At 37.0% G+C, this 25293-nt stretch overlaps 1 protein-coding gene across 4 annotated transcripts in view; it reads right to left on the bottom strand.

The window, feature by feature from the left end:
- LOC114756442 (TATA-binding protein-associated factor BTAF1) overlaps positions 1–25010 on the bottom strand; it is a 29822-nt gene extending 4812 nt beyond the window's left edge. The window contains exons 1-21 of one of the 4 annotated variants that reach the window (XM_028945470.1): positions 24981–24997; positions 24812–24935; positions 24627–24721; positions 23796–24010; positions 23642–23696; positions 21742–21823; positions 21054–21388; positions 20616–20724; positions 19876–20479; positions 19655–19787; positions 19199–19267; positions 17554–17765; positions 8287–8515; positions 7981–8154; positions 6189–6614; positions 5653–6096; positions 5402–5521; positions 4798–5274; positions 2290–2828; positions 1558–2050; positions 1393–1461 (exon numbers count right to left, since the gene is read on the bottom strand). In XM_028945470.1, the coding sequence (XP_028801303.1) occupies positions 1393–1461; positions 1558–2050; positions 2290–2828; positions 4798–5274; positions 5402–5521; positions 5653–6096; positions 6189–6614; positions 7981–8154; positions 8287–8515; positions 17554–17765; positions 19199–19267; positions 19655–19787; positions 19876–20479; positions 20616–20724; positions 21054–21388; positions 21742–21823; positions 23642–23696; positions 23796–24010; positions 24627–24721; positions 24812–24860 (4929 nt within the window). In that variant the 5' untranslated portion in view covers positions 24861–24935; positions 24981–24997. Of the gene's footprint in view, positions 1–1392; positions 1462–1557; positions 2051–2289; positions 2829–4797; positions 5275–5401; positions 5522–5652; positions 6097–6188; positions 6615–7980; positions 8155–8286; positions 8516–17553; positions 17766–19198; positions 19268–19654; positions 19788–19875; positions 20480–20615; positions 20725–21053; positions 21389–21741; positions 21824–22300; positions 22312–23641; positions 23697–23795; positions 24011–24626; positions 24722–24811 lie in introns of those variants that run through there. The other 3 variants (XM_028945417.1, XM_028945533.1, XM_028945593.1) reach the window with 3 other exon arrangements.
- Between the last annotated feature and the right edge of the window lie 283 nt (positions 25011–25293).

Below are 25293 nucleotides of genomic sequence, written 5' to 3'. Positions count from 1 at the left end.
TCCTAGAGTATCCAAGCCCGTCTCCGTGAACACGAACATAGAAGAGAGAAAGGCCCCTATTTTAGTTGTCGACACACGTATATAAAAGCACCTTTTCACTCACAGAAATCATTGATTCGGCAAAACATAAAACCAAGGAGAGGGAGTATAATGGAGCCTAAATATCACTCCACGGTATTCTAGCATGCAATACAGGGTCTGCCATGAAGTTGCATGGCCCTCTGCTTTCCCACAAGGTAATTTTGCTTGTTGATAGTGGGTCAACCCACGATATCATCTCTTGTACGGTAGTTCAAGAACCCCATCTGCCTACTGTCTTATTTCTACCTTCGGTGTTCAAATTGGAGATGGGAGTATTTTTCACTGATATAATATGCAAGGATGTTGAGGTGAAGCTCTCTTAGATTAAGGGGTCAGGAGTCACAAGGAAATGCCAACATCATGTGGAAAGAAATGGCTAAGGTTCAGAAGACTGCTAAAGCAATTTTAGGAGAATCAAAAAGTCTTTTTCAACAAGAAAAGGAGACTTGGTTGTGGAACGAGAAGATTGCTGATTTGTCAAGCTTTTCTGTCAAGAAATTAGCAATCAAAGCTCTTGGTGGTCCTTGACTGTAACATATTGATAGACTTGCAGTAATAGGAGTTGAGTGTTATTGGGTGCCTTGTTTTGCAACCCAAGTAATGTTGCAGCATGCTGATGTTCTTGAGTTTGTTTTTGTCTTTTGTTTCTCACTTCAGTCTGGATTTCTTTGTAACTAGATGCAAGATAGTAAGCTATAGCTTAAGAGAGTCCAAGTGCTACATGTAATGCACCTAAAGTAAAGGGTTTATCTGTTGAGCCGAATGACTTCGGATATAGTTTAAAGGCAATTTACAGAAATTCATTCTGCCTTTCCAGGCATATTTTGCATTGATGCATTGCTGCAGAGAAAGAGTGTTGAATTTTACAGAGGAATGGCTCAGAAGTCTAACTTTCATCCAGCAAAGATGCAGCGTATAGAAAGATTAAGAAAATGTATTAACTCTAATTAGAACCAAGGGACCAACATTAACAGAGCTAATAAGCAACACAGGTTAGCAAAATCCTAGAATTAAAGAGCATAAAGCAGGACTGTTACTACAGGCTATATGCAAAACACCTCATCTCAAACAATTTCTTTTCTTCCAAACTTTTATTCTCCCATTTCTTTTCCTCCTGTTCAATCTACACAAGGTGAAACCCTCATGTACAAAACTAAAGATATGCTCAATCCAAACAATAAGACCGTAGCACATGAAATCTAACACACCATAGCAATAACAAATCCTGAACATAGTTGCACCTTCATTTTAGTCCTTGTAATTCTAGTGATGTATGAAAGATCAATTACAACAAGGAAGATCAAAATTTACCTGTCTCTCTGTACCAAGAAATCCTGGCATTAGAAAATCAAAAAGGGACCACAAGTCCATGATGTTATTCTGCAAGAAAAGGAAATCCATTTATTTGATCACTTCCATTAATCTGATCAGTTTTCAATGTATTACTCTGAAAGAGCACACAAACAATTCACCAACCTGTATTGGTGTTCCACTCAATATCAAGCGGTGTTGGGCTTTCAACTGCTTTACAGCTAGGGTTACTTTGGACTTAGCATTCTTGATTATATGTCCTTCATCTAAAATGCAGTAATTCCATTGTATCTGAACTAAATAATCAATATCCTTACGGACAACATCATATGATGTTATGATGACATTATGCTTACAAAAATTATCTCTAGTACACATCCGCTCCTGTGCAGAACCAATATATTGAAGAGTAGATACAATAGAAACATCAATATATTTCTCTATCTCAAAAGCCCAATGTGCAACAAGAGTTGACGGACAAATGATTATAGACGGCAGAAGTTCCTCATTCTCATTCAGACTTTGATGCTCAGCTATTTCAGACGCCACAATTGCCGACGCTTGAAGTGTTTTACCAAGTCCCATGTCATCACATAGAATTCCATGAAGCTTGAAACGTTTCAAGAAAGCCAACCAATTTATACCTTCCTGCTGATACCTGGAAGCAAAATAGCAGTAAAATTACATGTAAAAAGCCATTAATAAAATTCATTGTCTTGCAAAAGAAACATCATGCAAAATGTAAAAAACATGAATAAATGTTTAGAAAGAAGATATTATTAATGATAGACCAAGTTACAAATTGGGCGGAGGAGGAATATTTAAAATCATTTGGATTTCAAATCTGTTTCAGAAGAACACCTTCAGAGGGAAAAAGAGGATAGCGTTGCAATTTACCTTCTCAATATTACTTTCAATTCAGTGCACAGCCGATAATCTTCAATATGAGAATTGTCAAGTAGTTGCTCCAAAAATTTTACATCTCCTGTGTTTCTGGATAAACCCTCTCCTAAACCAAGAGGTGGAGGAAGGCCCCGTGCTAAAGGAAGTAAAGGTACAAGAGTGGCAAAACTATGTGTAACACTCTGTCTGACAGACTGATCACAATCACTCATACACCGAAGAAGTGGAACTACCAAGAGAGGAGCATAAGGGACCAGCTCAACACCAAGCCCCTGAACAAGAAAACTAATCAGCATGCCAGCTCCTTGCCGAGCATGGACTGATGAAGCATCTGCTAACATAGGGACAGCATTTTCAACCACAGCTCCCATAACTTTTAAAGTCATTGACCTGGCCATTGAAGTAATGCAGCGTGAAGCAGCTAATCTAACAGCAACATGAGGATGCTTGACACATTTGAAAATGCAAGGGAGAAGTGTAAACAATTTTGGCTTCAAATCCTCATGCAGGAGGGGAGCAATAGAGCGTACCACCTAAAACAAGAATGAACGTATTAGGTTGGTTGCTATATGCAAATTCTCAAAACAATTTTAAATGAATATAGTGAAAACTTTCAAGAATTTATGAAAACTATTAAAAGACTACTAATATCAAAAATACATGCACAACCAAAACAATTAAATAAGAATACAGATAACCAAATGATAAATGAACACTAGATATAATTGTATTATTCAGATTAGACTAGACTAGATGACGATGGAGAAAATCAAATATAATAAAAGTGAACTATGGTGAACTTCTGGTTTATCATGGAATTTTGAGACATTCCAAAACAGGGGAAATCTATACAAAATTATTAATGTAAAAATGATGTTTAATTCTTGAGTAAATCGAACTTCTGATCGCCATATAGAATTAGTTTTATAATTTTTCATAAATTTCTATTTTTGTTTTTTTCCTAATTTCTATTTTTGTTTTTTTCCTAACAGGAGCCTGACCTCTGAACACCCCTAACTACCAAACGTACAAGAATTATGCACCTATTCATCAAATAATTAACAAGACCTCAGAAGATTCTGTGATTCTGTCAAAACATAAGTACCTGGTCTGGCTATATTCGGAATATGCTTGCATATTAAATCATATGGCTGAAAAGTAAAAATTCAAAACACAGCTAGTAATTAAGATTTTTTTTTTTTTTTTTTTTAACGCAGGAACACTAATCACTTTAGCCCATATTCTTCATTAGCACATTGAGCTATAAAATGCAAAGTAATACGAACAGCAAAACAATACACGCTGCATTGGTAAATAAGTTAAGCTCAGATCTGCAAATGACCTGAAAGTGCCATCAGCAAATCAACATTAGATATTAATTGCCGAATAGGTTGTGGAACCAATGTTCTATATCCTCAAAGAAATTCATGCAAAAAGCAACTTTTCTTTTTTCAAAAAAATAAAAAACAAAATAAGTTTACCCTAACTCCCACAGTTGAAAATGCTTTATGATCAGCTTCTGGTCCAATCTAATTACTAACACTAAGAAATGACTCAATATACCTAGAAAAGAAAATATCTCTTATATTATTCCTCATTATTCATGCAAAACATAAACTCCCTACTGCCAGTATTATCTTTCTAAATTTCTGTTCATCTCGAAATAAGAGAGACACTGCCCAATCTTAAAAAAAAAGTTAAAAAAAAAAAAAACAATAATAAAATAAAAACTTTCATGACTATTCCATCCCAGCTCAGAATGCCACACTAAAGTGCACATGTGCAGCTTATGTAAATTGTAATGTCAGTAATGAAGTCTAAATTTCAGACAAGTAACAAAAGTGATGTAATAACCAAAATTTTTTTTTTTTGTTTTTAAAAAAAAGGGTTAAAATCGTTGTTCGTTCTTATAGTTTGATCCATTTTTTGTTTTAGTACCTGTAGTTTTAAATGGTTTGCTTTGGTCTGATAGGGCAAACGTCCTTTACTGGTTTATTCTAGGAAGAAGAATAAGACTTCAGGGTAGTTTTATTCTAAGTTATTGTCTGTTGTTTAGGAATAATTTATTTTCAGTTTATCTTTTCAAATATTAGGATTATTATCAGTTATTATGGTTCAACAGACTACTTAAGTCCATTATGTACTTTATTCAAGTTATGAAGGAATTATTCAGAGAACTAATTCCCTCTTGCCTCTAGAACAAGATTCTGGTTCTAGGTTCTTTCCTCTCTTTCCCTCTCAATTCCCTCCAGTTCTCTTGACCTATCATGGTCCCTATAGTTTCATAACAAGTTGGTTTGAGTTCAAATATAGGGACCATAACCAGCACTCATTAAAAGTATAGGGACCATTTATTAAACTCGGACCAAAGAATTATGAAACTATGGGAACCAAAACCAATGATTTGAAACTACAGAGACCAAAACAAAAATTCAATCAAACTTTAAGGACCAGCAATGGTAATTTAAAAAAAAAAACAGAGAGAGAGAGAATGAAACTAACCTGAATATTGTTAATCAGGGTCTGGGGATTGCTGACAGACTCAATAGCCAAAGTGACTTCTTTTTCAGAAGCAGCAAGAGATTCGGCAGAGCTAGGCTTAATCACCTCAGTAAGGCAATCCCACAACTTGGGAAGCTTATCAAACAATGAAACACCAAACTTCTCACATAGAAACCTCAATGCGAGTTCAGATCCACGTCTGCTGATAAAGCCCTCAACCTTTGATCGGTCTTCACCAGCCAGCATGTGGGCCTTGGATCTCTGTTTAACCCCGGGGGTTCCAAAGGACATGAGACCTTGGTCATCAATACTGTCCATGGATCTAATAAATTCAGCTTGAGGTGTCTCAGCGGGATCCATACAAGTCAAGCCACAAATATTCTTAATTAATTTATCATTTGGACAAGGTTTACGGTCAACAGAGTGATACATAAGCTCAGCCAGTGCCTCAGCAGCCTTCATTTGCAGTATTTCCTCCTGCATTACAGGACACATATGGCAACATGAAAACTTGCATATGTGTGTATTTGGTTTTCATGTAGTAAACCACCATGACCAAATGCACTCTATGTCTTAGAGAAATGCTCATAAAAATAAACAGCACCTGCTCTCGTTTTATTGAAGCCATCAAAGGCAAAATAATTGGGGTGAGGCGTGAAGGAAATTCTGACATCCAGACAACTGCAGCCGCAACTGCAGATGAAACCGTAACATGCAAATTGCTCTGCGAATAGTCCCATTAGCCAGAAAATAGCAAGCCAAAGACAACTATCAGGCTAACTTCAAGTACCAAAGAGATTTAAAAATAGTTATCTCAACCAATTCAAGAGAGGAGAAAAATCTTGCGTCACATACCTGAACGCATTTTAAATAGCCAGAGGTTGTCAAGAGTCTCTGTTTTGACGACTCAATATCATCCATAATGTTTCTTCCTGAGGATTCATTCCCGAAACTTTCATTGGACAATGCTGGAACTTTTGATGCAAAATTAATGGCATCATCCACACTCAAGCTCTCCAACTCAGCTTTCATAGTTGACAATAAGTCATCAAACATACCAGAACATTTCACAGCATTAAGCAATTGACCAGCCTCACTACGCATCTTTGAATATGTTCTTGAAAGCTCAGCATAAGGAAGAAATGAATCCTTGGTCGGGAATGCAGGATCAGAACATGACAATAAGTCCAGCAGCCAGTCTTTCAGATGATTTGGGACACCAGGGATAATCTTAAGGTTTTCAGATAAACCACTTCTTTTAGTCTCCTTGAACCAAGAAATAAATACCATGGACGCAACCTATATGTAACAGGAAATAAATATATTAGAGGATGGCAAAAGAAGGCAGAAGATCAAGGGGGATTATTACACGAAAAATCATATATAACTACCTGGCGCTGGACACCAGACGAAGAGGTAAGAGCACTCCACAGCGGATCAATCACATCTTTAACAGAAACCTCAGGTAGCTTAGAAGCAAAAATTCCCAATGCAGTAGCAGTTATCACTCTAGTATTAGTTACTGATGTATCAACATCAGCACCAACAACAATCTTGACAGAACCCATGGAAACATCTCCATTTCTTTCTTGAAGATTAATTCCTTTAGTAGAATCCAAGCCAAGATCTCCACCATATTCATTTTCAACCTTCACAGCTCTCATTTTAGCTGCTGCTCTAGATTGACTTTTTTGCGGAAAGGTAACAGGCCAAAACATTTTTGAGGTATCTAATGCCGAACCAAAAGGGGTAGATGCAAGTTCTATCCAAGAATTCATATAAGATCTTGCAGCCATTTCCAAATCCTCCACAGGACACTGCCATCAATAAAGATCATAAATCTAAGAAAATGACATAACACGTGTTTAATGAAATAGTCCACTTAAAAGAAAACTGAGGAGTGAGGAGGAAAAAATTTACACTTCTATAAATCCAAAAGCTTATGAAATTAATAATCAGTTACAACCATCCCACCATGGGGATCAAATCTAATGCAGAAAGTCAAGCATCGAGACTGCAGCTGAAATAGTCCCAGCTGCAGCTTCTATGGCTTGCTATCTTTCGTTGCATATTTTTTTAACATTCAGAGGGTGCTTGGATTAGCTTTTTGGAAGTAATAAATAAGTATGTGCGTTAAAGTGCTTTTGAAAAGCTAATCCAATCACCCCATTAGTTATTTCATTAACACTATGTTCTTATTTGTTTAGCAGCTAGGCAATTTTACCTACTGCTGCTGCAATCTAACGTATTTTTTAGGAAATCATTACCTTGTAATTGAAATTTTAGTTAATTTGTTCCCTAGAGCTCTTAGGAGATAATAGTTGATGTCTCAGCCTATTTTCAACCTAGCTATATTCGGTTATTCTGTTCAAGAAATAAAAGCAAAACATACAGCTTCTTCTCTTCCCAAAAAACCTACAATTACAAAATTCCTAACTTTGCTTTTAACCAAAGGAAATCCCTCAAGATCTTCTCATTCCTCAACTTCATGAGATACCTTGATAAAGTTTTGGAGAAGTAGGCAGTAAAGATAGATACTGCATTAGCATCCATAAATTATAGTGATTGAACTACATAAAAAGAAGGCTACTTGCCTACAACATAATTAGCCAATGTTATGAAACGAAATCTTCAGAGGTTACCACTTAGAGGAACACCCAAACTGCTAAATGCAATGAGAACCTTCCAAACTATAATATAAATTATTATAAATGAAATATTGATCTCATTCCTTACATTAAGCATGTTGAACGAGGCAGTCCCAAGCCGACATAGTCAGCTCACTGATTAATGCTGCTTTTACTTATTATTATTAATTATCTTTTTATTTGGATAGATTAGATTATATTAGATAATATCTTATTAGATCCTAGATTTATCTTTGATTTACCCTAATTTTCATTCAATAAAGTTGAGGCTAAGTTACTAATTGCTTAGCTGATTTTTCCTAAACTTATCAAAAAAACAAATTGGCTATATCCTCAATTGCAGTTTAGGAAAAATGATGTGGGTGATAACAAGTTTAATCAAGCAGCAGCAGCAACCCCAAGTTACTACAATTTATTACGGCAATAATCTGCATTGAATATCAAAATATTTAGGTTGCTGACTTACAACTTAGAACAAACCATATAAAATAACACACTTAAAAAGTTTATTAGCGACCTCCTCTGATTAGATTACCTGAACAAGAAGCCTCCAAACTCTCTCAGAACACTGCAATATAGCCTCATTTGATTCCAATAGCAGATTCTGAAATACAATTCGAAGGGTATCTCCAAGGATAAAAGAAGGCCACAATGAAGAACTAAACTGCTCAGACATGCTTCTCTTGTATCCAGCTTCAAGCAGCCTCTCCTGCACAAGAAAGATTACGGACAGGACATAAGCAACAAAATGTTGGAAATAGGCCACCTCGTCAATATGTTATAAGGAGTGATAGATGATATCAATTGTTTACACAGGTATTGTGACGTGGAGATAAATTACCAAAGTACGAATTGCTGAAAATCGAACAGAGGTGATGCTATGCCTCATAAAAGGCCACAAGCGTGGTGCCAGCATTGAAAGCATATAAGGATTTTTGTCATGATCACTATCCCCGCTGCCACCAATTCCAATTAGATTACCCATTTCTGTATCTCCCAGTTCAATGGCTTGATTCATCTTTGGAACCATCTCATTCTGAGAATAAATTTCTGCCAGAAGATTCATTACACTGCAAAGAAAATAGAAATGCATCAACTTATACCAGCATAACAAAACTTGGGTTTGACATGAACTATAGACAAATAAAACACCTCAAGTTATTATTAGTAAGACAATTGTAGGAAGACAAGGCCCAAGCCCAATAAACTCAGTTCTATTTATTTAGTAGTTTCATTTACGGTTATTTAGTATTATCTCTATATCATGTCTTTTATCTTTGATTCTTTCCCAGATTATTAGCATTATCATTAGAATATATTTATTTTTCTGATTTACCCTAGATTTACCCCAGTTACCTCAGCTGGGCTATATATTGTACTCCTTCCTATTTAGTATTATTCAATAAAGTACAATTCTTCCCATTAAATCTCATGGTATCAGAGCAGGAACTTCCTCCACCCAGTTTATCACGACCCAAAGAGAGGTCGCATGAAGCTTCCCCACAAATAGTGTGTTTGCAACCCCAGAGATTAGCATATCTCCTTCACAACCAATAATCACAAGTCCGATGTGAGCTGGCGACCAAAGACAACAATAGAGTCTAGAGAACTTCCATCGAACTCAACACCCTTTCCCCTTCCCCTTCGCCTTCCTCTTCCTCTTCCTCATCCTCTATTACTTCAAGTTCTACATCATCTTTAATAGGAGTAGAATCGGTACCTTCTGCCAAAACACAATATATGATAATTGCCTACAAATTGAATGGGAGCAATTACTTATAGTGGTCTCAAAGTGTTCTTATGTACTTGAGAGGAAAGAGAAAAGAGGAGTATATCAAGGGAGAAGCCCCACAACCAAGACATGGTGACTCAAATTATAAAGCATGGTTTGCTGCTAAGAATAACCTAATAATGATTTGGTTGTATAATTCAATGACAATAAAAATTAGTGAAGGCTACCTCTTCACCAAGACAGCAAAAGAAATATAAGATGCTGCGAGAACACAATCTACCATGGACAACACAGCCGCCTTGTTTCAGATTAAGAGACTAGAAGGAGAGTTGAAACAAGGAAGCATGATAGTAACTCAATATTATACTGCCGCCACATGCTTGTGGCAACAGTTAGACATGTTTTATGTCCATGAATGGAGTTGCAGCAGTGATGCCAAATTGTACAGGAGAAAAGTCAAAGAAGAAAGGACCTATGAGTTTCTACTCAGCCTTATAGATGCATTTGAAGATGTGAGAGGAAGAATTATGGGAATAAAGCCACTGCCATCTTTGTTTGAAGCGTTCTGTTATGTAATTTGAGAAAGAAGGGGAAAGAGAGGGAAAGAGTAGGAGAAACAGAGAGGGAAAGGATGGATTCAATATTCAGAATGGATTCAATATTCACTGGAAACAAAACATAACACATACAATTGATTTAGGAACCCTTTATATAGGTTAGCTCCCAACAGATAATTCTGTACGGAATCATTAAACTACCTGAAATCAACTAACTGTAACTAACTACTACTTATATTTTTAATATAACAATGCCCCCCCTTCAAAAGTCCTTGCCCTCAAGGATCAATAATCTGGAAATCTGGAAATTGATTCTGTAAACTGAATAATGATACCCAAGTTGCCTCTTCATCAGGAAGTCCCTTCCATTGAACCAGAACTTCTGTAATAATCCTTCTTTTCTTTCTGCCAACCCTCTTGTTTAATATTTTTTCTGGATATAGAGTGGTAGGGACTGCTGGCCAGTCAATAGGTGGATGTCTCTGCTTAACACTTGGGTCTAGACAGAGTTTAAGCATTGAGACATGAAATGTAGGATGAATTCTAGATTCAGAGGGTAATTCTAGACGGTAAGCAACAGCACCAACCTTCTTCAGAATTCAGTAGGGACCAAAGAATCTAGGAGCTAGCTTTTGAGAGCTTCTAGTTACAGCAAAAATCTGCCTATAAGGTTGCAATTTAAGAAAAACCCATTGGCCTTCTTGAAACTCCCTATCTGAACGCTTTAAGTCTGCCCTTTGCTTCATAGTATTAGCAGCCTTGTGTAGGTGATGCTTTAGGACAGCTACCATTCTTTCCCTAGCTTCAAAACTTCTGTCAATAGCTTCAACCACAGCAGATCTAGGGATGTAGAGAACGTAAATTGGAGGTTTCTGCCCATACAACAACTCATGGGGTGTAATCTTAGTAGAAGTATGAAAGTTAGTGTTGTACCACCATTCTGCTAAAGATACCCAAGAACTCCACTCCTTAGGGCTTTCCCAACACACACAACATAAGTAGGCCTCTAAGCATCTGTTTAAGGCCTCTATTTGACCATCACTTTGAGGATGGTAGGCCGATGTAAGCTTTTGTTCCACCTTTAAGACCTTAAGGAATTCTTTCCAAAAGTTGCTGATGAAAATTGGATCCCTATCACTTATGATTTCAACCGAGGCTCCATGTAACTTATACACTTGGTCTAGGAAACATTGAGCAAGGGTAGATGCTGTATAGGGATGAGAGAGGGAATAAAATGGGCATATTTAGTCATTTTGTCCACTATAACCCAAATAACTTCCTTATTTCCAGATTTGGGTAGACCCTCAATGAAATCCATTGAAACACTTTCCCAAACCTTGCTAGGGACAGGTAGGGGCTGCAATAAACCTGGAGATGCAGTGGTCTCATATTTACAGCGAGCACAAGTATCACAACCCTTAACAAAGTCCTGCACATCCCTATGCAAAGATTTCCACCAAAACAGTCCCTTAACTCGTTGATAGGTGGCTTGAATTCCTGAATGACCACCTTGTGGACTAGCATGAAGCCACTCCAATAATTTCTGCCTTAATGAAGCATCATTTCCTACTGGAAGTTTGTCTTTTCTCCTTAAGTAAGTGCCATCCCACGTGTATTTTCCAAGAGCAAACCCCTTCCTCTCAATTTTAGAAATAATGGCAGCCAAATCAGCATCATTCTTCCAACTTTCCTGAATCTGATTCATTAATTCCGGAAAAGTAGTGTCAAGGGACATTTGTAACAGCTGTGAATTAGGTAGTCTTGACAAGGCATCAGCTACCGAGTTATCATTTCCCTTCTTGTACTAAATCTCATAATCATACCCCATAACCACTGATCTCCATTGGTTCTTCCAGCTCAATGAAATGGAGCTGCATTTTCTGTCGTTGAGGACACTTATGGTCCCTTGAGAATTTCTCATGGCAGTAGAAGCATAGGTTCTTAGCCCTGTGATCAGCTTCTTCTTCAGCCGCGAGAATCTTGGAATTCTTGTAAAAATTCTTGGAAGTACCGTTAGTCTTCTTCTGCACAGCAATGGCTAGCTTATTCTTTTTTGTTGGTTAGCATATTGGACCTCCATTCTAAGCCCAAGCTAGTAACTTAGCCAAATTTATTTAGTTTGTTTCTTATTTATCTATATCCCAGGTTCTATGGGAATAGGATTGTTTGTTTGTAATATCTTTCATTTTCTACCAGATTTTATGGATTCTCCACACTTGTAATTCTCTTTATATTTTTGGCATAGCCTAATGCCTAATAATGACATTTTGAGTTCTCACTTGGTGTCTGAGCTATGGCTCAATATGGTAATTTAGCTCCCAATACACATTGTAGCCTTGCGAAAATTTCTTCACTTGGAATTTCCTCCAATTGGATGACTTGGCTTTGGGTGACTTCATGACATGACATGCCACTTAGGACTCGGTGTCATGTTGGATATCACATACTACAATGTATGACACGGTCACCATACAAGATGTCAACTTGGATGCTATGTGCACCACTCAGGATACTACCTTAGACGCCAACCAGGATGCCACGTGTACTTAGGTTCTAATTGACACACTATTATAAAGGGATTATTGTATGAGCTTTTACAATATATAATAAACTTAACCCATGTTACAATATATTATAAGCTGATCCTAAGTTTGATACACATAATATATTGTATAAGCTTATACATCATCAAAACACTACACTATACGATCTAACTAGGCGTAACAAGGTGGGATTACGCTTTATTAGAATTTAATGAATTAACATTTTATATCTCATTTCAACACTCACCCTTAGATAACTACACCCTGTCTTCAACATAACAAAAATGCATAGCTCATTGCCATTTTCACTAGTCACCCACACCAATAGCCACCCACCACTAGCCCTTTTTCGGGATTTAGTTCCAAACATCTCTATTTCATAGACAACCTCCACAACCCTACGTTTGGTATGAGGGAATTGGGAGGGAGTGAAGGGAAGGAAAAATTTTAATCAGCTCAATTTAAAAAATTGAAAAAGTGGGGTTACAAAATTTTACTGAAGAGAAGATGGAAGACAAAAGAATAAGAGAAAATAATTAAAAGTTTTAACCCACTTTTTCAATTTTTTAAATCAAGTTTATTAAAAATTTGCCTCCCCTTCCTTTCCCTCCATCTCCCTCATACCAAACAGACCATAAGTTACCCCTATGTCTGGGCATGTGTGAGATAAATAGATCAACTTTCCCACAAGGTTTTGGTACCTTATGTGTCCACTAGTACACCATCAAGTTTATACACCAATTTGCAATTGGCTTCCACGGGAGTTTCTACTATACACCAAGCATCCTCTATATCATGTAATAAATTAAGGACATACTTTGTTTATGACACATCAATCCCTCTACTTGTCCTAACTACCTCCATGCCTAAGGAGCATCTCATCTAATCCTAAAGCAAGAAATGTCTCCATTCAAGCAAACAATTTTTCATATGAAACAAATTTACTAACAGGATGCTTGGAATAGGATCTTACCCCTTTTCTGAGCACAATAAGCCAGCCTAGTTCCTCAAAATTTGACACCTAATTGAAACCTTGGTTGTGCTTAAGAATAAGAGGGACTCTAAGCTCAACGTTTTGCTGCCCTTCTTCTTCATTTGTTCTGATATCTTACTGCTGGTCCACCAGATCATAAAAAGGTTTTTTTGGACCGATAGGTGCTGTTTCTGGGCAAGCAGAGGATGGTTCAGCCTTGTTTGAGTCAGTTTCAATATAGCATATTATGGGCAGGTTCAGGGTCTTTAGGAACGCTTTCTGGGCTGTTGAGGCTAATTTCTGCATTGCTGAAGGTATTTTTGGGGCTGTAATGAACAGGTCAGGGCTAATTGTGTTCTCAGGGCTGTCAAGGTATGTTACTAGTTGTCTAGGTTCTCTTCATGTTGTTAGAGGTAATGGGGCCAAAGTTAGCCATGCTTCTGCTCCATGATTGTCCCCCTGAATGGGTTATTTGGGGTACTAGGCATCCTCATTGAAGAAAATTGCATCATTAATGACATATGTCCTCTTTGTGGTTGGGCAATAACACTAGTATCTTTTGAGTAAGGGAGTACGCAAGAAAAATGCACTTCATTGCTCTTAAATCTAACTTACTTCCATCATATTTATGCATATTAGAGACTAAAGGAGAATTTGGATGGGTTTCTTGTTAGCTAATGGGCCTTGGGCCTAAAAACCCTAATTTAATATTCTCTCTAGTTAACCTAGGTTGCTAAGGCTGCCGTTAGGTCTAGCATTGAATCTGTTAGATATTATTCTGATTTCTTTTTTGAATCTGATTGTATTCTAGAATCTCGGCCTATCCCTAGAGAGTCGTGATCTCCTCTTTCTCTACACAGCTTCTATATATCTATATATATCGCTGCTCACTCTGAATAAAATACATCTACATTTTATCATAAAATCACATATGGTATCAGAGCTACCATGATTCGGTTCGGTATGGGCTTCTCTGAAGATAGCCCTAGCAACCAGATGGTGCCAAACCTCAACATGACGGGACTCACAGCAACATCGTCGACCAATACGCAGGGGAGTTCAGAATCAAGCTCAATATCAATCACCATTCATCGCTTGAATGGACAGAATTATTTCCAATAGTCCTCAAGCATTCGACTATATGTGATGGGGAAAGGAAAATATGGTTATTTAACCGGAGCATAAAAGAAACTAGATACCAGTAACGAGAAGTATGCCACTTGGGAAGCTGAGAACTCAATGGTGCAGGCTTGGCTAGTCAACTCCATGGCTACAGAGATCAGTGTGCAATTTGCCTTCTTCCAATCAGCCAAGGAGGTGTGGGATGCTGCAAGAGACATGTTTGCCTCTCTCAAAAACAAGGATGCAGTCCTAGAAATTGAACGGTTCCTTCATGACTTCAAAAAGGGTAACTTATCTGTCACAAAATATTACACTGATCTATTCGTTCAATGGCAGCAGTTAGACATGTACGAATCACATGAGTGGTCGTGTCCAGAGGATACTGCTAGGTATGCAAAAATAAAGGAAGAAAAACGGATTTTCAAATTTCTTCTTGGCCTAGATGCTCCCTTTGAAGATGTGAGGGGGAGAATAATGAGTATGGATCCCTTGCCATCCTTAGGTGAAGTATTCTTCACAGTGAGAAACGAGGAGTGCATAAAGAAGTTGACCTCTAATGATTTTGCAACCACGAGTGAAGTCCAGCAACCTAGTGGATTTCTTTCCAAGGGAGACAGCAACGGAGAAAATAGAAACAAGCAAAAATGGTGTGATCATTGTAAAAAGAAAGGACACACCCGAGATAATTGCTAGAAGATTCATGGCAGACCTCAAAAGAGAGAAAGACCTGACAACCATGGCTATACTGGAACCACAGAAGGAAAAACCATAACAGAATTGAATAAAGGAGAACTCGAACTGTTGAGAAAAATACTTGAGAAACATGATTCTCAAGGATCAACCATTGCTGCCGGATATATTGCCTATACAGGTAATGCTGTACTTGCTTTAAATACAAATGTCCATCATCAAAGAATGTGGATTGTGGATTCTGGCGCCACGGATCATATGACGGGTAATGGAGAATTATTAAGTGATATAAAACCATGCCCACCAAATGTATATATTAAAGTGGCAGATGGTAAATCTTTGAAGGTTGAGGGAATCGGTACTGCATATATATCTCATAATATAATACTTCCCAATGTCCTCTTTGCTCCGGGTTTAAAATGCAGTCTTTTATCTGTCATAATAGTAACCCGTCATCAGAACTGTAATGTCATTTTTTCATCTGTTGAATGTGTATTTCAGGACCTAAAGCAACGGAAGACGATTGGCGTAGCTAAGATTCTAGATGGTCTCTACTGTTTGGAATTGAAAGGTCAAATGAAACCAGAAGGGTCGCACATGCAAGCTGCTTATTTTTCATCTACTTTATCTACTAGTTCTACAAATAAAGATGTGTTACTTTGGCACTATAGGTTAGGCCACCCCAACCATGATTACATGTCAAAATTGTTTCCCTCCCTTATGAATAAAAGTGACTCTTTTTTTACATGTGATGTCTGCCAAATTGCAAAACACACAAAATCCTCTTATAAGCAACACCCTCACCAATTTTCTAAACCTTTCAATATCATTCACACTGATATATGGAGACCATCTCGATTACCTTCACTCACAAAAGCCAAATGGTTCGTAACATTTATCGATGACCACACTCGTTTAACTTGGGTTTACCTTTTGGACAACAAATCTAATGTGTTATCCACCTTTATCACCTTTCTTAAAATGATTATAACTCAGTTTCAAACACCAATTCTTACTGTTAGACTTCTACTTGCCAGCTTGAGGGGGAGTGTTAGCTAATGGGCCTTGGGCCTAAAAACCCTAATTTCATATTCTCTCTAGTTAACCTAGGTTGCTAAGGCTGCCGTTAGGTCTAGCATTGAATCTGTTAGATATTATTCTGATTTCTTTTTTGAATCTGATTGTATCCTAGAATCTCAGCCTATCCCTAGAAAGCCGTGATCTCCTCTTTCTCTACACAGCTCCTATGTATCTATATATATCGCTGCTCATTCTGAATAAAATACATCTACATTTTATCATAAAATCACACATCTCTAATGGTTTTTGGATGGAAGTTTGAAGTTAAGGACTTTGGAGGGCATTTCTATTGAAGTGAGTAATGCATCTTCCAAAAATAGATTAGGAACATCACTAGCGTCTCCCCTAATAAAAATCTTCAGCACTTCCAACTTTATAGGTGCTGGCAGGATATCGTGTTGATACAAGATCCACCACATGCTAGTATGCTACTACACCTTTGCGTTGGGAAACCTTGTTACATGGCAAAGTGAGATGCAGCCCATAGTGGCCGAAAGCAGTGCCTAAGCCAAATATAGGGCATTATCTTTGAGGATATGTGGAGGAAAAGGGATCCTGAGGTTATTGAAGGATTTAAAACTCAACTTTTAGTTCCCAAAAATGAAATGGTGTGACAACACAGCCACAATCGAGATTGCTCAAAATCCTGTGGAAGTAGACAGGCATTTTATTAAGGAAAAGATCAAAGCAACGATCACTAATCTATCTTATGTTTATTCACTCTCATGAAGCACATTTTCTCACCAAAGCTACTTCATGGACCAGATATGAAGAGCTTAGGGAGCGTTTAGAATTAAGAAAAAACACCTTTAAAAAGTGTTTTCACACAAATCAAGACAACTCCTCCCACATACTTTGTATACTGTGAAATTACTTTTAAAACCACAGTTTGGTTTTTATCTAAACACCCCATTAATGACAAATTGGGAATGACTGACATCTGTTCTTCAGCTTGAGGGTGAATGTTGAAGACTGTGAACTTCTCTAGGCCAAACCGTTTCCTGATTTATTTTACCAGATCTTATCATTAGTTATTTGGATTTAATATCTGATTCATTGACCTAGGTATTTTCCTCTTATGTTCATAGGATTTGATTTGTTAGCAGATTCATTGCTAACAAATCAAATCCTAATTAGTAGATTTGATTTATCACAAACTAGAATGACGCAATGGTAAACATAAGAAAATAAATAGATGCAAATATTCATTCAAGGAATATACAAAAGAATCGCACAAGATTTAGAACCACTGGTACTCAATGAAAGTACACATATAGCTTCTATACTTGAGAGCAAGCGCCATGAAACAGATGTTCATGAAATTTATCACTGTATTATATCAACACAAAGGTAAAATTAACTAACTAAAGGCCGCATAAAATACCTAACAAACTTATAACCAAGCATATACCTGCTAGTGGATGGGCTTAAGTCGTCCAAATCAAGCAAAATGTCCCACAATAGCATCACAATTGAGTGCAAAGTTTGACCCTGCAAAGCAACAATTGCAGCTGCAGCTGGTATTAGAGCATCAGCCGCAACAGCTCGGACATCATCATCTGGGTCCTCCAACCCAAATTTGCATGCAGGAAGAACACGTCCAAGCAATTCTGGAAGCATTTCCTAGGGTCATTAAGAGAAAAATTAGAACGTAGCAAAAAATATGATTTTCAAATCACTAAAAGTGCAACAGGCGTTAAAAAAGACTAAGCTTTCACTTCATAGTTTAGTATTAATCTCGCATGCCTGCCATTGTGAACAATCTTTCTAACTCTTGAAGAGAAGCACAGGAAAAAGATAAGATCTAGTTTAAACGGAGGTTCCTTGTTGAAGATACATGAAAGAAGCAGGATAACCTTCCAAGGGAAAATAGAGTCGACAACTGAATTGAAAGGAATCAAAATGAAATCTCTTAAGTGACCACTACAACCTCGTACTTCAAACAGGGATGTCACCTATGAAGCTTTATGGGATCCTATTCCCATTTCCTAACGAACATACTACTCAATATTCATTTCTTATGAACTAATACCTTTTTTAGTGACTCTTCAAATAACTTGTGATACATAATATTATCTGGTAAGGGGCTTTTTGGTAATAGACTATGGTAAAATGGTGAGTATTGCCTTTCCAGTTAGAAGAGAGAATAAGACTAATGACATGTCTAGGTAGAAGGGTATATATACGCTGTACCTATTCTCCTTCCTTTTTGTGGAATGAATATCTATTTTCCTCTCTCCTTGCCTCAAAAGCCAACCGTACAACCAACAATTTCAACAGCATTCTCTTAGAAGCTCACAATGATATCCAACAACACCAAATATTACTCAAAGGCATGGCATATGCAGTTTGCAGATAATTCCACACCAACAGACAATCATCAATAAGAAGGTCATTTCTAACCCTAGATAGATGGTACCAACTCCATTCTACATTGCCAGCTATTATTAGGTATCTCACTACTGTCAAAGAGAGATCACTCTCAAATCAATAAAGAACATTCTAGCATGCTCCACACCACCACAATAAAAGCCTTAGTACGATATATCAAAAACAGGTTCACCGAATCACATGACAAAAGGGGAAAGGGAGAAGATATTGGTTCTTGCCATAAATTGTCATATAGCCACATCCTGTTAACTTCTAAGGTCAAGACACATAAGTAACAAAAACCATATGCATCATTAAAATTCATGTTTCTTCAAGTAAAAACTTAAAAGATATTGTCACAGGTTTGAACACTGGTTATAACTTAGTGTTATCATCAGTTTATCCTGTGGCCAAAAAATTAATAGGGCATATCCCAGCTGTACTACTAACAAAAGTTTATGTTGTATATGGCTATAATATTCAAGGTAGAGGTTGTATGATCTCTATAAGTACCATAGTTTTGTGTGCCAATATTATGCTTAAACATTTTCTCGGACCCACGGTTTCTTCTTGTATTCAGAGTTTCAAACTTAAATTCATAACAACTTGCAAGGTATTAGGCACAAGCATAATTTTCTTACACACAGACCAAAACAAAAATGAAGAGATGGCAAACGGACATATACCTGCCGCACAGCAACTAAATATTTGATACCTAAAAGGCTGCCATGACGAATCTCCCATTCTGCTCTACACTGAACAAAACACGAGCAAAAGAATAAAGATTAAACACTAATCAAAGTTAGAAAACAAGAAAAAATAAAAAGCTTGAAAGATATTGAACTAATTAAAAGGAAGTGCCAGACAAATAAGGCACAACAAAGAGGACTATACTGTTTAAGTAACTTTACAGTGTAAATGCTGACTAGACAATAACCATATATTGGCTGTAATCGGTAAGCCCTAATAAGTATTTTAATGTCTTGTCTTGTATCTTGACCTCTAAATACAGAATGTCATGCATCTCAGACTCTCAGGGTACATTTCAGGCTATATCTTCTTCCTTTCTCTTTACTTCGTTCAAATTTGCAATGTCAAATTACACATAGCAAAAGGAAGAAGCATCTTTACATAGCATTTACCTGCATTTTCAACAATATATTTAAGGTTTCATTTACTAATGCCGGATGCATGTACTTGAATGCAGCACCTAATGCTTGCGCACAGGTTTCCCGCACAGGAGCAACAACCTGGTCGGAGACATAATCTCCAAAGCTGCAACAATATAGAATGATCAAACAAAACTTAATAAAAACTTGCAGGCAAAAAGGAAGCCCTGTATACAGCAAGAGCTAGTTCATACCGATCTAGTGACAGCACACACAAGAAGCGTATTACACAATCTTGAAGAAATCCGTAGTTTTGGAGCCAGGAACTTCTAGTCACATTAAGCAAGTTCACAAGCTCACAATCCTGAGGAAGCACATTAAGATTGCCAGATGGAATCTTATCCTCATCAGAATAATCCTTCTGCTCCACTATATCAGCGGGTTCCTTCCATGAATGACATAAACCCTCAGAATAAGGTTCCAGATCCAAGCCCACAGAACTATCATTAAATTGTCCATTCCTGTCATTCACAGGCAAATTGCATCCAAGAGTTTCAGTGCCAATGTTGATTTCAATATCACCTCCATTGCTGCAAACGGTCCTGCCATCCATGGAAGTGGATGATACGTCTTCAAGCTTTGGCCTCTTAGAATTTGACTCAAACTCATCCACTGAAATTTGCATATTCAAATCTATCTCCCTATCTCTCTTTAATACATGTGAAACACTTTTATCTTCCAATTCAAGAAATAGTTCTCCACTCATGCGTGAGTCTGGTTTTAATACTCCAGCAGATGAACCTTGATGGGTTAAAATCTCCCTCAGTGCCATCACACTCCCATGGCGTACCTCCCAAACTAATAATTTGAAGAGTAATTATTTAGAGAACATCAGGAAAGCATGCATTAAATAAAAATCAAAAAATTCAAAAGTCAATATTTGGAACACTCCTCCAAAAATGAGCTAAAGACAATGCAAATAGGGTAGTTTTACCAGGATCAAACATATCAATAATAAGCTGCTCAACAAAAATGTGGAAAGGCCATCGCCCATCTCCATCATGATCAGATCCATCTTCATCATGATTACCATAAACGAAGGCCTGCATAGAACACCAAGTTCAGAACATAGAATCATGCCACGAGTTTCAAGATGGAAATTGAATAGATTTGCATTATAATAAATTAGGTCAAGAAAGAATATTACACAAAACAATATAATGCAACTTGGTTTGCTTCTTACTAGGATGCCATGTAAATTAACAAGTATAACATGTATAAATTGCAACGAGCAAGGGTTAAATACAACTAGGATTGCGCAATGGCATTGTGTGAAGGCATGCCCAGTAAATTGCCACAAGCATCAAGTTGTCAACACAATAAATGGTACATTACTGCTATCAGATGATGATAATAATAAATGGTACATCACCTTATTGCAATTTACTGAATCAGGATATGTGCCTCTGGAAGTCACATTTTGAGCAAGTGATGCCTCAGTACTTCCATCATCACACCAGCCTTTTGCTTGGTCTTTCGAGTTCATTTTTGCTTTACGTTTTAAGAGATTTCGCTCTCTTGCACTTGGCCACTTCGATTTAACACTAGGAACCATATTGGCGACCATTTTCTGGATGTTATGTACAGAATGAGATGTAAAAACTCTATGATCAATTCCATACGGACGTAAATCTGATTTATACGCTATAAGATCTTCATCTCTTATCACATCACTGATATCCATGAATTGTTCGCACACATCCAAACCTAAAATTAGGTGGAAATATTTATTAGCACCAGAAGCATCTTATTCAAGTGACTTAATGAACAATATTAAAATGAGCAAGGCATAGAGTAATAACCATGGATAAACACATCACATGACAGCGGACAGTGCACCATGCAAAATCAGTGCCCCCAACCACAGAATATGGTTTACAGGTCAAACAAGTTCCACAAGCATTGTGTACCAACCAGAGTGTATTGTGCATATTCCATAAAAATGTTTAGCGATCAACAGCCCCATTATTTCATCAGCACTTCGTTTTTCTTGTTGATGCCCAACAAGAATCCGCATGCATTGAATAATAAAAAACACACAAGCAGAGCTAGATACTTACCCAAGCGACGTCGAAGATTTTGCTTCTGGCGAGCTAATCGCTCCTTCGGGTTCTTTAAATTATCAGTTCCTATGTCATACTCCTGAAATGGAACAAGGAACAAAACCCATTGAACACAGGCAACTAAATTTTAAAAATATATATATCTTGAACAAAGCTATATATATGACCTTTTAGGATGCTACCTTATCCTTCTCTCTTGTTATTCTCTTTCTTATCTGTGGGCGATTATTGAACCCCAATGTGCAGGCCCATTAATTGGAAAAGGAAAGCCCCAGAAAATTTTGACAACCAAGTGATAAAAATACATGCATTGTTATAAACACAGCTTCTTGAAGGTTATTTATGTTGGAGAAGATATTGTGCTTGAATCTCTCTAAACTACCACTTAATTGTCAAGATTCACACAGAGATCCACGTCTAGCAACTTCATTCACTTTCTATACCCAATGGCTCACTACCTATTTTTGCCTCCTAATGTTTGCTTCCCTTTCTGTTCTGATTCAGTTAGGCCCGTTTAATTCAGAGGAATGGTTCTTAATTAATGGCAAATGGAAACTGAATTGGAAGACAAAAAAATGGATGCAATTATGAGGTAATATTTGCTTAAAATTTATATTTAATTATTATAACAAAGTATGAAAAAAACTAAAAGACAAAGATGCCCTTCCCTCATCTTTCAACTTTCACGATTCCTCTTCAGCAATAATGTCTCCCTCCCCCTCTGTCAATTTTTCAACAGCAAAATCATCCAATCCACATACACCGACCACAGATTTGGCCAATATGCAACATTAACAAATTCTAACAAAATTTCAAAGCTAAAAATTTTTAGGAAACATCAAACGCAATCTACAACATATGATTTAAGGGAAAATTTTTACATTCAAGATTTGAAAAATCAAGCAATATTTAGATCTTTGAGCATCATTCAAACCAAAAATTTCCAACGACTGAACCAAATATGGAAGCCACTCCATCATTGGAATTCTAATATAGAAGTAAATCCCTGAACCAGATCTGCCAAGACCACCACGACCACAGCTGTCAAAGAGAACAATGAACCAGATCTGTTGAAGAAGACAACCAAAAAAAACTGGACAAAGAGGAGAAAGAACAACAGAGGGTTGAAGAAGGAGAAAGCTATAGAAAGGGAGAAGAACAGTGGATCTATGGTATGGCAAAGAAGAAGAAGCCGACAAAGAAGATGGTTTCTTAAGATGGCGGATAGGATTTTGTTGAAGAAGGAGAAAGGCTTCAAGGGAGGAGGTGCTATATGCAGAAGGCTTCATCAAAGAAGGTCTATAAGTACAGAGAGGAAACTATGAATAGCGGTTGGCAATGAAGATGCGTATGGAGGCATTATTGCTTCATGAAAGTATTGTGATTCATAGAGGTGTTTAATCATGCATTTCTGGACTTCAATTTCACAAGTTATTGGTGAAGAAGTTGCTTATTTTTCCAGCATTATTGCTTATAGCAGACTGAATTTACAAGATCTCTATGAAAAACAGTAGAGGGAAGATGGAAAGAGAAGAACAACGGAGAAAAACCCTTATCCTTAATCAAATCCAAAATAAACTAAATCCTAAAGATAATGGTTAAATCTAAATTATTATAAAATACAATAAATGCTAACTCAGTAAACTGAGTGTGTGAGCCTTCTGCATTTCTTCCAAAAGAAACATCTCTTTTAGTTTCTTCATGACTTCCTTAACCTCCTAAACAACAATGGTGGATTTTCCAAGAAATTCAGGAGTTTACTTCTGAGAACATGCAGTATCAGCATATGCAATATTGCAATCTCAGCATACCCTTAACAAAATAAAACGATTGTAATGTTTTAACCTCCAAGAGAAAAAATAGAAGCTGCATATTTACCAAGAAATTTTCATCTTACCTGTCCTCCAGATGCTAATAACGTGCCGAATTCAAGAACCTTGTTGAGGTCAAAGCTATCAAGGAGCAAAAAAGTAAATATCTTCCAGATTTAAAGTTTGAATTTCAAATAAAAAGGAAAAAAATTAATACACAGATAGTGAACTTTGTCCAACCTCCTAAATGCACTTCCCGGAATTTTAGCTTGCAAGCAAGGCCATGCACACATATCTTCAACACTACCAGATATCCCAGCTTCAGACATTTTTGCTGCAACAGCAGAAATAAGTTCATCCAAGCTTGTGTGCTTCACATTCTCAGCAATGGCCCCAATTGCATGGGCAGCTGCAACTCTTGTATCCCAAGTTTTACTATGTAGATATTGAGATACCTAATCACATGACAAGGAGTTTTGAAAAGGATAAAACCACCAAAAAAGAAACAGCACGCATGAAACAACTCTCACGGCACCAATGACAAACATTGTCCAGACACAAACATGCCATTAGGTTTCCAGAAAAAATAACCATACAAAAATGCACATTGACATGAATACACCATGTTTGAGAGAAAACAAGGCCCCAAACTTAAACTATCATTTAAAGACAAATGGCTTCTATATCCAACACACTCGGTCACATAAAAGCCCTTGGAATCTAAATCAAGGATAAAGACAAGCTTATCACAACATTGTGCAATTATCATATGATAAAAATATTTGGGGCAAGGATTAGAACTCTTGACCATCAGATTGGCAAGGCTTTGATACCATATCAACAAGAACTACCTAAGAAGCCTAAGCTATTAGTTGGAAGCCCAGAAATGCTTTCTGCCTCTACAATTAATGTTAAACAAATAGAGACAGGTAGGAGGTCAGAACCAATTATTACTTTTCAAACCCAATGACTCACCAAACTGACTTATAATTAAGTAGGGTCAAAAATCAAATGCAAACAGCCCAAAATGCTATAAAAGCTGGGAGAATAAAACATAAGAGTAACTGTTACCTTCTTTAGCAGACTGATCAAGTCTTGAGGATGAGATTTTGCAATGTCCCCAATTTGGCGAGCAGCAGTCAATCTCGTTGCTTGGGTCGACCCGGCTTTTGTAGAATTTGGTTAAAGAGAAATCAAAATAAAGTACAAAATTCAAGAATAAAAGTATAGTGCATGTAAAGATTTAAAAAGGATACTGTCCAAGAGAGTAAGCAAGCGCTGAAGTCTAGATGACTGCTGGGCCATAATAAATCATTCCAAATGCTTCATTGCTCCCTTTGGCTCCACAATTTATCAAAAATGCCAAATACGCAAATATACATATCCAACCAAAACGCTCACAATAACTTTCCTTGCAACTGATTAATATCCATCAAAGTTTAATACCTTCCCTTTTCTGCATTAATCATAAAATTTAGAATTAAACACTTGTATAATGGCACAAAAAGTGTTACAGCAACATGGAGACACCCACTGGAGCGACAAAGAATTACATAAATAATAACGATAGACTAATATATGAGCTTCAATGTGGAGTTTCTTCTTTTTGCAAACCAATCATTTGTTTAGTATTGCTAATGTCTAACATTCTTTATCTGATTGTTCTCAACTAATCAAGCCCGAAAGCGCACTATTGATTCAGTGATATCAACTATATATTTCAGGGTTGCCTGCAGAG

This window comes from Neltuma alba, unplaced genomic scaffold, assembly GCF_004799145.2.
Source record: "Neltuma alba isolate B1F8T4 unplaced genomic scaffold, ASM479914v2 tig00000201_pilon, whole genome shotgun sequence".
NCBI classification, from domain to species: Eukaryota; Viridiplantae; Streptophyta; class Magnoliopsida; order Fabales; family Fabaceae; genus Neltuma; species Neltuma alba.
This window is presented reverse-complemented; position numbering and strand designations above follow the sequence as displayed.